Here is a 14,597-nt window from a genome sequence, read left to right on the forward strand (position 1 = left end):
CCTCTCCCCTTCTCCCTCATTCCTTCCCTCTTCCTGTGGAGGGGCCGCATGATGTCAGTTCCCCCAACTCCGAGGTTTGGTTGAATGAATTCCCAACCACGTATTTTTCTTATTTCTGGTTCGGATCTCTTTCCTAATCGCCCGCAGCTTCTCTTGAAAAGAGGAATCGAAACACAAAACAAGGGATTGAGATAAGAAAGAAGAAGAGAAAGGAAAAGAAAAAAAAAGAGCAAGCACATTCTAAAAAGAACACGGAACCGCAGACGTCTCCTGCATCATCCTGCGCCTGCTTGCTGATCCCCGCACACTCTTGCAGGTAACTGGCGGACCCGCGGGCCCCTACCCCATTACTTGCTATCGTACTTCATTTCGTCCAGCTTCCACTCCTTCCCTCCGCCTCCCATGGAACAAGCGCAACCGCGGACACGTCGACGGCGTCCGGTAGATAAGTATGGTCCGAGATTTTTCGACAAGACAGAGCACGTGCAAGACAGAGCGGCCGCCATGAAGGCCACTTTGCACGGGGACGAACGCTCGCAATCGCAACCTGCTGGAGGCTTTGATAGTACCCCGTATCCTTATGCTCCGCCAGGGTATACCGTCAAATTCACTTTTCATCGTGGCGTCAACCTTCCTTGCGCGGATTTTGGTACCTTCTCTTCGGATCCCTATATTCATGCTCAATTAATCGTTGACCTTCCGCAACGTCACAAGCAAGATCCCGTTATCTCGTTCCGAACGCCTACAGTGCGAAAGAACCGAGATCCAATCTGGGAGAAGGAGTGGATTGTGGCCAATGTTCCGGCATCGGGCTTCCAGTTGAAATGTAATGTTTACGATGAGGATGCGACCGACCATGATGATAAACTTGGAAACGCCTACGTTGAAGTAGACTCAATTGATGAAAATTGGCCTACTATCAAGGAACAATCTTATCGTGTCAAGAAGCGACTGGGGAGCAAACGAGTATACTTGTTCGGCAACATTGCCGCCTTGGCTTCACGACGCCTCGACGTGGCTTCACACTTGGTGATCAGCATCGAGTGCCTAGGCAAGACGCCCGGTGATGAAGGAGCGCATATGTACACCGTTGGGCCGAATTACTGGTTCAAGCATTTCTCTCCCCTTATTGGCAGGTTAGCAGGCACCAAGGACGAGGTTCAGAGCCAGAATGGCCAAAAGACAATCAGTCGATACAAGTACGTCTACCTGTTCCAATCCAAGCCATGTACAACGAATTCAACAAGCTCACTGCCCACATTTTAGCTTTCAAGCTATTCAGATACAACTCAAAGGCCCTGTGCCCGCCGAGCTGTATCATCGATATGTCGAATTCAAACCATTTGTGGCCGGAATGTTCACGTCCCACAGTCTTCGTGGCAGGATTCTCAACCGAGCGCTCCATCATCAACATGAGCGCATCTACAACTTCGACAAGACAACTCTTACCGGTCAATTCGCATCGCCGTGTGTTGAACTTACCCAGAAGTTTCTAGAGTTTGTTCACTATGCCCAGGGTGGGAGAATCTTCACCTACGTTATTACACTTGACGGACAATTTCGCTTCACGGAGACGGGAAAGGAATTCGGCATTGATCTCTTGAGCAAGCACACCATGCATAGCAATGTATCAATCTATATCGCGTATTCTGGGGAATTCTTTCTTCGACGACGAAAGCATCGCCATCACCGACAACCCGACACCCCGCATCCTTCAGAAACTTGCAATTATTCCGCGGACGAGTCGCAAAATCACTTGGAAATATCGGTCGATCCAGCTGACTACGAGCTTTTCATCGATAACGATAGCGGCACCTATCGTCCCAATGCCGAGTATCTTCCTCTTCTCAAGCAGTTCATTTCATCCAACTTGGTAGGTCTTCATATAACCACACTTGATTGCAAAAGGGATGCTGCGCAAATGGAAACATTGAAGAATGAGCAGCGAGAATTCAAAAAGCATGAGGGAAATCAAATGATTTTCCTTCAGCGAAGTAACAGCTCATCACTCTCTCTTTCCAGCTCAGACGAAGAGGACCTGAATGAACGCAGCGACACGCACGCGCCACGCAGAGCAAGGGGGGACCTGGCGCATAAGGTCCACGAGATGCGCGATGTCAAAGGCCAATTAATAAACTGGGCGCAAGGAGATGACTATGCCGGCTCCAGGTTCAAGGCGGGCAATTCCGTACAAGATCAGAGGGGCCTTGAAGGGGGTACCGTGGATTCATAAATGCCCGACTCTTTCATGTCCAGGCACACCGAAATCCCGCTTGCGTCGACCTATTTCGTGCAGGGCTTTTGCAATGATCCCTTGCTGAACATCCTCGAAGCTTTCTTCCATCCTTCGTTCCTCTTGGCCCTCATATTCTTATTTTGCCTCTCAATAGGCTCTTCGCTCTGCTCTCTTGCGCGTCTCCTCAGCGATTATGCTTATCTATTATACCTTCGTTGTCAGGCCCGCTCATTGATTTATTCTTAATGTTCATGACACTATTGTTTCGTCCTAAGCTCAGAACAGCTAATAATACAACTGCTTGCGCCACTGTATGAATCTATTCTCATTCATGATTCCAGCCCGCCTGTGGGGATCTCCGGGTATCTGCTTTATCTGATTGTCTGGTGGTTATTGAACTTGCGCTCGACGAGTAGCATGCAGCCAGTATGTTGCTCAGAGGTAGTATGCTATGGACTCGATACAATAAAACAAGTATGCGGCTTATTCAAAGGACACTGGTTGGTAGCATGCAGAATAGCTGTGTGGTCCTGATGGCGTTCCTAGAGCACCAAAAGAAAAGAATAACAAAGCAGGAAGGAGACAAGTTGATTACCCTGTGTCTCAAATGGCTCTCGCAGGTCACTATTACTATGACTGGACATGCGCTCCTACTTGACAGCTGCTTTGTGAAACACCCACCGTTCTATCTGCTTTGCGAGCACGGAAGGGAGCCCGCGTCTTATTACGTTCAATGCAACCCATCTAGGACGACAGGCTGCGCACTAGAAGGAAATTGCGGCGAATTGAAACATATGCTTACACGAGGGGTAGGAGAACTGCCTGGTACGGCTGTCATATGACTGAATTCTGATAACGAAAGTGTGGGGTGAAAGAAGCTGACAGGAAGCTGTTGACAGGCATCATGAAGGAAGTGGATCATGGATAGGTAGCTTGATAAACCTCCTCCTCAGAGGAAATGACGATACGTACCGTAAGGAGTAATAGAGAAGGAAACAACCGTCAAAACTGGCACAAACAAACACAAGCGGCTTTCGTTGTCGCAGGTCAGCCGGCAGAGAAATGAGCATCTTACCCGATTTTGCCTTAGCCCCCGGCGGGTCTGACTGCTTCGCCGTGGCCTACTTACCTACCCTACGTCCCTCTTTCTTTCTCACCCACTCTCAGATCGCAAACAACTTCAAAGGCCAGATGCCATACCTGTTCCTCGGGGTTCTCGTTTGTCGCGTCTTCTGCAGTTCCTGAAGGGCTATTATTTGGTTTTGATCTGTCTGTCATTCTGAACGTGCTCCATTTTCACCTCTCTTGTCCTTTGCCATCACCCCTCTTCCCCTCCTCACTCCCTCACTCCCTCCCTCCCTCCCTCCCTTCGCCTCCTCCCCGCGAACTTCGGACAACACCTCCTCCTGGCTTATCATACTTGAACTCAGAAGAGCACATTCTGCTCCTTCCTCTCAGTTACCATCGCGGAAGCGATCCTTCCTCCGCGCGCACGCGATTTTCGTGACTTTCAGCACACAGTACACAATCGTCTCGCAGCGAGCAACTTTGGTCGCAAATAATTTAGTGATCCATTATTTATTTGAATGACGACCCATTCTCTCGATAATCTCATTCTTTTTCGCCTTAGTCTTAGTCTGGTGCAACATCCGGCTACGAGACCGCAGACTGTCGATGCCCCCTCCTAGCCCACCGGTCACTTCTCCGGTCTTTCCTCTTTCGACGGTGATTCGATACCTCCAGCCACTTCACTATGGGCAATGTCGGAAGCCGCCTGGATGACTCCGGGAACCTGTACTTTAAAGACCAGGCCAAATGTACGCCCCTCTTTGATTAAGGATGCAACAGATGTTGTAGCTCATTTGGACCCGTCTAGTCACGATTGCTGCTGTAACGATAACCAATTCTAGGCGCCGAGTGCTCCTAAATCTCGTTCCCAACTCCTTTCCTGCTACCAGATACACCGCTAGGCGCGAGGTTGGCGATGAGAGCCCGATCGAATACATACAGGTAAATCGAGAACGCCGGCTATATCGTGGCGGTAATTGCTTGGGTTTTTTGGGGGGATAAACACCAGTAGCTAACTGCTTCGTTCACTGGTGGACAGGACCCTGATCTTTCGCCATCTGCACCGGTGCCCACATTTCTCCTACGCTTGACCAACGAAGACGAGCTGAATTTCAATTTCACCTTTATCCTGAGACAAACTCAGACGGGAAACGCCGCCAATGCCACTGTCAATGGGGTCTCTACCTCTCTGCCTGAAGTAGCCGACACCGTTCTAACAGGCCTCACTTTCGCGCATGCGCCCAACACTAGAGACCTGGACAATCTTATCACTCGCGAGTTTCACGCCAATCCGAACCTCCAGAACAATTCTAATGTGCAGCTGGTGGGGGATTATTCGACTTCGGGCAATCCTTCGGTGCAATTTGAATGGTCGTGGAAATGGAAACCGCCCAAGGTCATAGAGGACAAAGGAGGTGGTTGGAGAAACAGCTGCAGTTTCCTTGACTACGACCAGAGAGCCAATCGGTTGAATACCCTCGCCCATTTCTCGTTTTGGGTGCACAGCACTCAGCGTGCTCTCCCCAGTCCTCAGGTCTTTTCACCAAGCCTAGAAATCCCTGTCCCTTTTCGGAATCGTATTCCTTCCTCACATTCCATCGTCTCGCATTCCAGTGATGCAGATACAGCATCTAACACTCACGCTGTGCCCGTCACACCTCCAGAAGCTGGCGACACGGCCTTCGTGTCCCCCCCTGGGTATGCACCCCCCCTTCCTGTCAAGGTCGATCTTCCTCATTCGCGCCCTGGAGAGGACATGAGTGTGGTTGAGGATGGCCCGTTGTTTCGTGCGACGATGAAAGCATTGGAGCAAAAGACAGGGAATATGCGAGCGAAGATAAAGAAAGTCCTCAAAAAGGCCGAGGCCGCCCAGCAAGCACAAGTGGCCTGCAACGATGCTGTAGAAGCATTTCTTTCCGCACTGAACGAAGCTTCTACTTCCAATGCCAATGCGATCCAGCCTGCACTTGACCATTATTTCGAAAAGACGGCACGCCAGATACTGAATTATGAGCGACTAAATACGACACAACTTCAAAAACTCGTTATTGAGCCATTGGTCAAACTCTACAATAACGATATTAAACAAGCCGAGGCCAAGAAAAAAGAGTTTGAAGAGGAGAGTAGGGATTATTATGCCTATGTCAGTCGCTATCTTGGCCAGCGCCAGGATTCTTTGAAGGAAAAGAAACGAGCGGAGAGTGACTCGAAGTATCAGGCTAAACGGCGCAATTTCGAATTAAAGCGTTTTGATTACTCCTCTTTCATGCAGGACCTGCACGGAGGTCGCAAAGAGCAAGAGGTTCTCTCTCACCTGACTAAGTATGCTGATACCCAGGCGAAGAGTTTCCTTGCGGCCGCCAAAAAGGTTGACGATATGGTTCCTCAGTTGGATGCTTTAATACATGAGGTTGGGCAGGCGGACAAGGAATTCCAGTTCCAACGAACGGAGAGGGAAGAAAAGCGGAGAGCATTGGAAAAGAGCAGCAACACCTTTCTCGAACCCGACTCTCTAATCTCAATGAGCTCCCCGTCTACATTCTCAGGAAGTACCAATGGAACTCAGAAACTGGAAAGTGATCTAGGCCGTGCAGATAGCACCGGTTCCCAGTTGCGAAGTGTAGCTAGCAACAACTCATCAATTCTACCGCAAGCAAACTTGTCCAGTACTCCGGCAGCCGCGTTGTCCATCCTTGCGTCGACGGCGGGCTCAAATGGTATGTTCACGCCCGGTTTTCAACGATTACAGTCGTCATGATGGCGCTGTCTAAAACTTGACTTGCGCCCCACTCTCAACCGTACTGATACAATTGCAGGCCAACAGAGGAAGGAAGGTCTTCTGTGGGCGCTGTCTCGCCCAGGTTCTCATATTGATCCCAAAGGCATCAACAAACAAGCCTGGCACAAGTGAATTCACCCACCTCTTCGGTTTGCCTTAAACTAACCACATCAGATTCTGGATTGTCTTAGATCAGGGAAAACTTTCCGAATACAGCAATTGGAAACAGAAGCTTGATCTTCACATGGATCCCATCGATCTGAGAATGGCATCCGTCCGAGAAGCCCGAAACGCCGAGCGGCGGTTTTGCTTTGAAGTAATAACTCCACAGTACAAACGCATTTACCAGGCAACCTCCGAGGAGGATATGTCCAATTGGATAAGAGCAATCAACAATGCTCTGCAGAGTGCTGTAGAGGGTCGCGGCATGTCACCACCACCAATCGCCACGGACAATGATGGTGCCTCTTTCAGTCGTGATATCGGATCTGTGCTGACCGGAAAGACCACCTCATATTCTGTTCAACACTCCCAATCAACTGGCTCTAATAACAATGTCACTCGTCGCACCACTGTAGGTGCAAGACCAAGCTACGTTCGTGATAATCATGGCTTTGAGGAGAATCCTTCCAAGTTACTCCAGACAGTCCGCAATGCGGATCAAGGCAACAATTGGTGTGCTGATTGCGGCTCTACGTCTAAGGTTGAATGGGTGTCTATCAATCTGGGAATCGTCTTGTGCATCGAATGCAGTGGCATTCATCGATCACTTGGGACACATATCTCCAAGATACGTTCTTTGACACTGGATGTGCACTCTTTCTCAAACGACATCGTTGAGATCCTCCTGCAGATCGGCAACCGTGTCAGTAACATGATTTGGGAGGCAACACTTGACCAGTTGCACAAGCCAATCGCCACTTCCACAAGGGAGCAAAGGTTGAAGTTCATCACAGCCAAGTATAGTAAACGAGCATTTGTCCAGGCGCTACCCTCCCCCTTATCCCGCTTTGCTACGGCGGATGAGACTCTTCTTGCTGCAATTAAAAGAAATGACATTCAAGGCGTACTTTATGGAATCGCGCTTCGCGCCAATGTGAACATCACCGACCGTTCTCGCAATACTCATGCCGTGTTTCTCGCCCTAGCCGCAGCTGATCCTGCATCACCGGAGTCGACCTCTAGTCTGTCAACCAGGTCACCTGCAGGGTCTCCTGTAAAAGCGACTCCTTTCCCGATTGCAGAAATCCTCGTCCAGAACGGGGCCGAGATTCCTCTGCAGCCTCCGCCTATTCCCCTTTCGCCAGCTGCTCAACTATATCTAAGTCAGAGGACCGCAAGAGTGCCCACTTATATCAGTACTCCTTCCGCTCCTCCGATTGGGAAGAGCACAGCTGAAATTTCAGGTTCACCACCAACGATGCGAGGCCCGGGCATTGATAACAGCGTGGTATCGCCCACACAGGCTCCGAGCTCACTCGACAGTAGGGAGCGTGAGAAGTTGCACAAAAGAGGTAGTGCTGGTGCTAGGTTTGCTGGAAAAGTTGCCTCACTTGGTATAGACCGATAATCACTTCTTCTCTGCCTCTTCCGTCTTCCTCCTCCTCCTCCTCCTCCTCCTCCTCCTCCTCCTTCTCCTTCTCCTCCTATCTTCCGTCTCTGTGTTTATGTTCTATATCCTTCTCTTAATCCTAATTATAACGAAGCTCCAGTAGACATGATGTCATGCCGAGACTTAGGGCCAAATATCTACAGTCTCGATGTCTAACTGAGAGAATGACTGTTATGTTACTGTCGCCACTAATGCCATTGTCACAAATTCTTGTTGATATCACCTTCATACAAACTCAGTCCAGCTCTCTTTTGCTTGCTTGATTAGTCACCCGCTGCTACCCTTTCCATACTTTAACTTCTTCCGCCTTAGCACTGCTGGATCCCAATACTGGGACAATCGTAAATCCCACAGTTCCAGTCTTGGCCAATTCTCACACCGTTGGGGTCTTAATACGTGCTGCCAAGTGTTCTTGATGAATTACGGTAGGTCGCATCAGCTGTAGCAGCTCGGTCCGCCGTAGACATGATTCTTTTACACTTTAAGAAATTCGACTAAACTATCCAAAGGCCAATGAATCAGGCAAACTCAATTCCTTCTGTTCGGCGGCGGTTAGCAGTAGTCCGAGATACTTATGATGTGGCAAGAGAATACGACTTTTTTCTCGTCCAAGAGAGACCAGCAGTGCACGAAAGACTTTGGTTACGGGCAGTGACCCCTTGCAAGACACATTGGCCGAACAAGGCTGTGTTCTGAAATTGTGGTGCAGGTTCGCCAGAGACCGCCATCAAAATGAGCATGATACAGTGTGCTAGAGGTGATGATCTGCGCAACAGCCTTCGCCACAAGTTAATGTATTCATGAGTTAGTCCTTTCTATCACCCATGTAGGTCAAGGGGCGAAACCCAGCGCCGTCTCTTGTCTCTCCCCGCTGTTGACTGCGTCTCGATACATGCATACAAAACAATTATCATTGGACGCATCGAACGACTCTATATAAGCCACAATAGCATCGCCCTACATGCTAGCCTCCTAGTGTGGATGAAGTGGAGACTACCTGGCAATACGACGGGCTAAATGGCTGAAGCAGGATGGCCAGTCGGGAGTTGGACACCTATCAGGGAGCCCAGGAGCACCAGGTAATGACGGTGGTAATGTTGTAGTGATACTCTCAAGGCCAAATGAGGGTGAAGTAAGCGGCACATGAGCATGTCAAGGGCGCCACACTGGTCAGGCCAGCGTTCCTCACTCAAATGGCCGATCAGAACGCGCATATATGTTCTTGGAAGTATGGTGTCACTGTTTACTGGTCAGCTTGAGGACAGACCCAAACTGGGTGGACCACTCCAAGGTTGTATGTGTAGTAATCGCGTATCGCCTTGGAAAAGATCGGTTGTGAAGCTGCCAACCTCGACATATGCAAGCCCCTGTAGGCAGCTTCAATTCGGGTTGGTTCAAATCATAGTTCCTTCCACAATGTCTCCTCTCTGTACAGTACGGACCGCAAGGGACCAGTGTGTCAAGAAGGAAGCAAGCAAGACAAATACTCTTTTTTTTCTCGTAGATTCTCGCAAATTCTCGCAGTCGTCTCGCATGGTCTCGCAGTGTTGATAGTGCATGACGTCATATGGCAGAAAAGACAAGTGGCGACGAGGAAGGCGGTGTGTTGAATAGAATTCTCGTTTTGAAAGCCTGTCCGCTTACATGATCAGACTGGCAAGCCTCCTTATACTGTACACCGTGCTGTCCTCATAACCTAACCTAAAAATATGAGTGCTACTCATGATTGATTCGCATCTGTTGACTTATTGAATGGGCATTGAAAGCTGGTTGCGCCTCAATTGGCGCTAATTACCTCCCACCCGCTTCTGAAGTCTGTCCCTTACGGAGCAAATGAGTAGAGGCTCCTATCGGCAGATATAGGTTGCGCGTTCGTTAACGACTCGTGTCTGGCTTGTCGAGTGGCAAAGGCCTCATTGGGGTTTATAGCACGCCAGAAAGATCATACCATCATGAGTACATACCTCGGGCCATGTTGTGATTACCGCAAGCAGTCTACCCTACAACGGGATGGTCCAGATTCTCGCCTTGATCCAATGCCTCGATGGGACATTGATGGTTGGATAAAAGGATTTCTAATTCATACACCGTCACCATTGCTGCCCACGCAACTTGCAGCTCATGAAGGTCACCTGGGTTGAGATGGGGGCGGGTCCTTCTTTCATAGAAGCCAAGTACAAGGGCGTTATCTGTAGACTTTTAGATGAATCAGTAAAGGGGGTTGAATCTCCTGCACATAACCGCTGCTGTATCGCTCAGGCAGACAAGTGTCAGCAGCTTCTGCAACAATGGCCCACTATACTCAAGTGATTAGAATGACTACTGCGCCTACACCGCATTCGCGAATGGTATACTTGCATTCCTCAGTTGAGGGCAGATAAGCCTTCCACATCAGCAGAAAGCACACGCGGGGGAGCCCTGGAGACGACGGTATGAGTAAAAAAGATGAATGAAACTACATACAGATAAAGGCTGAAGAAGATCACAGCGAGTAAGAGAGAGCGAGTGCGCGAGGCGAGGAAAGTAGAGAAATTCATCAGTGATCATCTGGCCCAGTGCCCACTGTTCTCGAAAACACGAAGATTCAACGCAACTCGAAGGTTTTTTTTTGTTTACTTTTTTTATTTTTTTTATTTATTTTTTATTTATTTTTTATTTTTTTTCAGGAGGGGAGAAAGCAATCATCTCGGAAATACTAGATGCAAGGGTGTGGGGGGGAGGGGATGAGGGGATGAGGGGCGGTGGAAGAACATGCCATAGCAATACTACTACTGTAACTTTCCAACATTGGAGTGAAGTTTGAAGTGAAGTTTGAAGTGAAGTAAGTACACTTACTAGGTACTCTGTAAGGTACTCCTCCGTAGTTTGGAAGGCAGTTAGACAATTTTCTCCAACGGTAGGTAGCAAAGGTATCCATGATCTACCTACATGAGTATGACCACGTACTTCTAGGTACAGTACCTACAATCTCACAGCACGAAGTGGGGGTCAGCCACACTAATGGTGAAGATTAGGATTGGTCGAAAGTATTGCCGGAAAAGGATGGGATGAAGTTGAAGTGGTTCAAAATTGATTGGCTGGCATTCCATCCGGTGCTCAAGTTGCCTGTGGATCCTTATCCATTGCTAGTCCCTCATAATCCACGGACCGCGGTAAGGTTAGGTTCCAGTTTTGTTGGCGTGCCTCTCGGTCCGTACTTTAGTGGTAGCGGCTTAGGTCACTAAGTGACCTGCACATGTGCTCTACTGTACTACTTTGTACTGAGTCCCAGCGGTTTTCAACTCATGAAATCAGTTGCAAGCCACTACTCCCACATGGACTATCATGGATCTATCGCTCTGATACTTTGATTGGAAGTAATACACCAAGATCTCTTGAAAATCCTGTTTGTGTGTTGAGGGTGTATGCCTGTGAGGAGAGGCACTCCCGTCATGTAAATATAAGTATAACAGTATTTACTTATTGTCCTAGTAGAAGTGCTGCTGCTGCATGAAGCCCACTAACGGGTACAAAGTAAATACAAGTAATTTGTGTCCTGAGCTGGGTTTCCAGTTGGAGAACGATCGGGCCCTAGTGGGAATGCACCGGGACCACCACCCGCCCTAGACTAGGGAGTAGGTATAGTGTAGTACCTAACTTACTATACTCCCCTCGTAGACTGACTGCTAGCCGTCTGTTAGTCAGTTCCGCAGTCTCCTCCCCCTTATCCATCCTTCCCGTAGCAAACGCCAACCTGAATTACAATTTCTGATGTACTGGCACTAATGGGTAGCTGCACGAATTTTCTGTGTCTCCTCCCCGCCCCTTTCTCCGGCAATCATGCAATCATTGAAACTCCATAGCCCTGGTGCTCTCTCCACCGAACTTGTCCCCGGCGCGGTAACATCTAGACTTTGAATTTGACCCGACGAACTCCTTCGCCGATTGCTGCATGTATTGCGGCGGCGGCGGCGGGAGTCCAGATCCATCCATCCCACTCGTAGCACGGAGACAACGGAATGACTTGCTCAACCACTAACTGGAACTCATCGTCTGGAAAATTTCCAGTCTGTAATCTCAATGGGTCAAACATCTCTGTACTATCGAATCGCATCTATCGAGCTCTGTCGAGATCTCCACCCTCGCTTTTTTTTTGCATTACCCCCGTTTAGAGGTCTGAATAACTTGTACCAGATCTCGCCGTTCCAAGCTGGAACGTTCGTGATGAACCAGAAGGAATGTCTGCCTTGGTCTATGAAGGGGAAAACGAGAATGACATTTGTTCCATAGCCGGGGAAACAACGAGAGTCAAAAAGAAAGGGAAAAATGTGTTTCATAAGATCAACCTAAACGGGTATGAAAAAAAAGGAATCTCTAGGCCCTAAAAACCCGATACACTGTTACCTCGTCGCCCAGGCCCCATTTCACACTCTACGGCGGCTTTCTTCTAACGTCGGTGGCAAACTAGCCTGTCGGCTGGCGGTCCTTTTCAAAGAAGACGCCCCAAGGGTGGGGGGGGAATAAAAGGATGGTAAATTGAGACACAAGAGAAGGGAGGCGGGGAGAGGGAAAGGAGGGAGCGGATAGAGCAAAAGCGCAAAGCGGGAAGAAATACCTTCTTTCCTTTTCGGCACAAACGATCGACCTCACACTCGAACCCGATTGTGACCATGCTCCATGCCGACATTATAAAGGCAAATGTTACTCGACTCACTACTCATCTGCGAGCATATACCCATAATTACGCAAAGATCATCGCGCTCATCGATCCGGCAACGCCGCAATTCTATTATAATCATCATTATTATCATTATCATCATAATCTTGATTTTCTCCTCATTGACCTTACTCCGAGGTCATGGCTTATGCTCACCGGATTGGGTCACTGTGTAGATCACCTTCACTATGGAGATATAAAAACTGCCTGCAGCTGTCAATCCCTTGTGGTTCAGTGCCACGCATACGCCTCGGGTTGGGGACCCATTCAAAGCCCTGACCAATGCGTGTAGAGCGCACTCCTGATTTGCCACCTTCATGGAACGACGCTCCTCGATCGATGAAGTGACCCCCTTGGGTGGGTTCAATTGCTCATGGAATCCCGGAAATAGAGCGAGCCCTTCTTCAAGCTGTCATGAGGGAGGGAAAAAATCCCATCGAATTATCTGACTGGGTCAGGGACATAACAGCGGTACCCAATCACGAACAGTTGGAGAAGCCATCGATGCTATTGATGCCAAACTCATCCCAGCCACTACGTACCTGGCTGATCCTAGACTATCTATTCTTGTCCTCCAACAACCCACGGAACGTCGGATGTGGCTGATTCGGTTCTGACATCTTGATCTTTTATGATGGCTTGGAAGATTATTGAACGAGTTGTCTCCCAACTCTCGGACGGCCTGCGACCCCAAGCCTGGCGGTGTCCGAACCCTCCATTCTGTTCTCCCGCTTTCGCGATTCTTCTTTTTGGTTCCTTGATACATATTTTTTCCTATATTCGATCGACGTTTGCCGCAGCGCTATACAATTCGGTATCGATCATTCTTCGCAAGAGACGGTGCGAAAAGGGCGCAGACAGACAGGCAGGCAGGCAGGCAAGAAACAGCCCAGCCTGTAAACTGCATCCGTAAATACAAAAGGGATTGGATCTTGCTGCTCATGTTTTCTCTCATTTGAATTCTGTAAGTCACGGAATCGGTGACACTGGCTTCTTCCACTCCTTCAACACCGCTGTCCACTGAGGGATAAGAAGCAACATCTCGTGTCAGTCAAACCTGCCATGCACAGTATTAGGATCGAGCTTGTCGATCCTCTGTGAGAGCTGATTGGGCATCGCGCATGAATTGCTAAAACGTTGAAGCAAGGCCCGATCCGAATCGAAGCACCCGATTTTAAGCTGTGGATATCCCCCTTAGACTGGAGGCAGCCACAGCCACCAAATCCCAAGAGGGAAGGGCGAGAAGGGAACATCCCGTTCACTCACTCACTTACTCACCTCACTTAAAGAGAAGACTGACCGAGTGGAGGGCGAGAGCAGTCCGGCTCATCGGTCCCCTCTTGTCGTTGTCGCGGCCCCCGGGGGCGCACCCTAAGGCAGAGGGAGAGAAAAGACCCTCGCCGCTATATACACAGGCCCCCGTCCTTTGCTTCATTTCCGTTCGGAATAGCCCTCTGTGCATTACCCACCTGCCCCGTGCAGGAGTTGCCCTTCCGAGCTCTGACGGTCAGAAGATCCGTTAGATTGCCTAGGGCTCTGCTAACCTGGTTGGCTTGAAGGCCATTCCTTCTCCATACCTAGTCTCCGCTTCGGTCTTTGGGCTACACTGTGTCTACACAAGGGCTCTTCTTGATGATCGTGATTATTTCTTCCGTTCACCGACACCGAGCCTGCCAACTGTTCAATGGCAAGTACCGTCGTTCCTCTTCTTATTACTGTCCAATATCAGACAATCCAGTGCTTGACACCGGAAGATACACTTTTTTTATCGTTTCTTCACCCTGTTAGCTGTACACACCCTTTCGGCTTCCCACCTTTCCTTCCCCCTCACTATTCTCCACCAAGAGTACGTTCACTTGACTCCTGCTGTTGTCTTTACTCTTTATCTCGGGGCTCGGTTTGCTGGAGGTTTTAAGCGGATGATCTCCAGATGTGAATTGTTTTATTTCTGGATTCTTTCCTTCCCCTCCTTCTTTAGTGTTGGGCTGCTTCCCTTTCCCCGTCCTTTGGTCGCCCCCCATCTAATCGCTTTTTCAATTGAAATCCCCTTTCCCGCTTCCCAATCAAGACCGGCGGCATTTGCGCGTCAGCCAGTCAATCTTGATGAGCCTCAAACCATCCGCCGCTTCTTCCACCTTTTGAGTTACGACCCGTTCCAGCTCCAGTTCTAGCTGGAGCTTGGGGGATGGAATGACCTTAACAAAGA

The 14,597-nt window shown here is 49.2% G+C and overlaps 2 protein-coding genes across 2 annotated transcripts; both read left to right on the forward strand.

The window, feature by feature from the left end:
- The first annotated feature begins 43 nt into the window (after positions 1-43).
- Positions 44-2,543, forward strand: ASPACDRAFT_74874 (C2 domain protein). Its single transcript, XM_020204328.1, has 2 exons — positions 44-1,199; positions 1,267-2,543. The coding sequence occupies exons 1-2, from the start codon at positions 403-405 to the stop codon at positions 2,231-2,233; spliced, it is 1,764 nt and encodes a 587-aa protein (XP_020061712.1). The 5' UTR covers positions 44-402; the 3' UTR covers positions 2,234-2,543.
- A 1,064-nt stretch (positions 2,544-3,607) lies between these two features.
- ASPACDRAFT_74875 (putative ARF GTPase activator (Csx2)) lies at positions 3,608-7,959 on the forward strand. Its single transcript, XM_020204329.1, has 5 exons — positions 3,608-4,053; positions 4,113-4,246; positions 4,344-6,021; positions 6,121-6,211; positions 6,258-7,959. Exons 1-5 carry the CDS (start codon positions 3,990-3,992, stop codon positions 7,651-7,653), a joined length of 3,363 nt encoding a protein of 1,120 aa, XP_020061713.1. The 5' UTR covers positions 3,608-3,989; the 3' UTR covers positions 7,654-7,959.
- The last annotated feature ends 6,638 nt before the right edge of the window (positions 7,960-14,597 follow it).

The sequence above is a fragment of the Aspergillus aculeatus genome (assembly GCF_001890905.1).
Source record: "Aspergillus aculeatus ATCC 16872 unplaced genomic scaffold ASPACscaffold_1, whole genome shotgun sequence".
Lineage (NCBI taxonomy): Eukaryota > Fungi > Ascomycota > Eurotiomycetes > Eurotiales > Aspergillaceae > Aspergillus > Aspergillus aculeatus.

Coding starts and splice junctions, on each gene's coding strand:
- ASPACDRAFT_74874 (XM_020204328.1), top strand. CDS start 403: ATGGAACAAGCGCAACCGCGGACACGTCGACGGCGTCCGGTAGATAAG. Junction 1,200..1,266: donor AAGACAATCAGTCGATACAA/GTACGTCTACCT, acceptor CCCACATTTTAG/CTTTCAAGCTATTCAGATAC.
- ASPACDRAFT_74875 (XM_020204329.1), top strand. CDS start 3,990: ATGGGCAATGTCGGAAGCCGCCTGGATGACTCCGGGAACCTGTACTTT. Junction 4,054..4,112: donor CTTTAAAGACCAGGCCAAAT/GTACGCCCCTCT, acceptor GGACCCGTCTAG/TCACGATTGCTGCTGTAACG. Junction 6,212..6,257: donor AACAAACAAGCCTGGCACAA/GTGAATTCACCC, acceptor TAACCACATCAG/ATTCTGGATTGTCTTAGATC.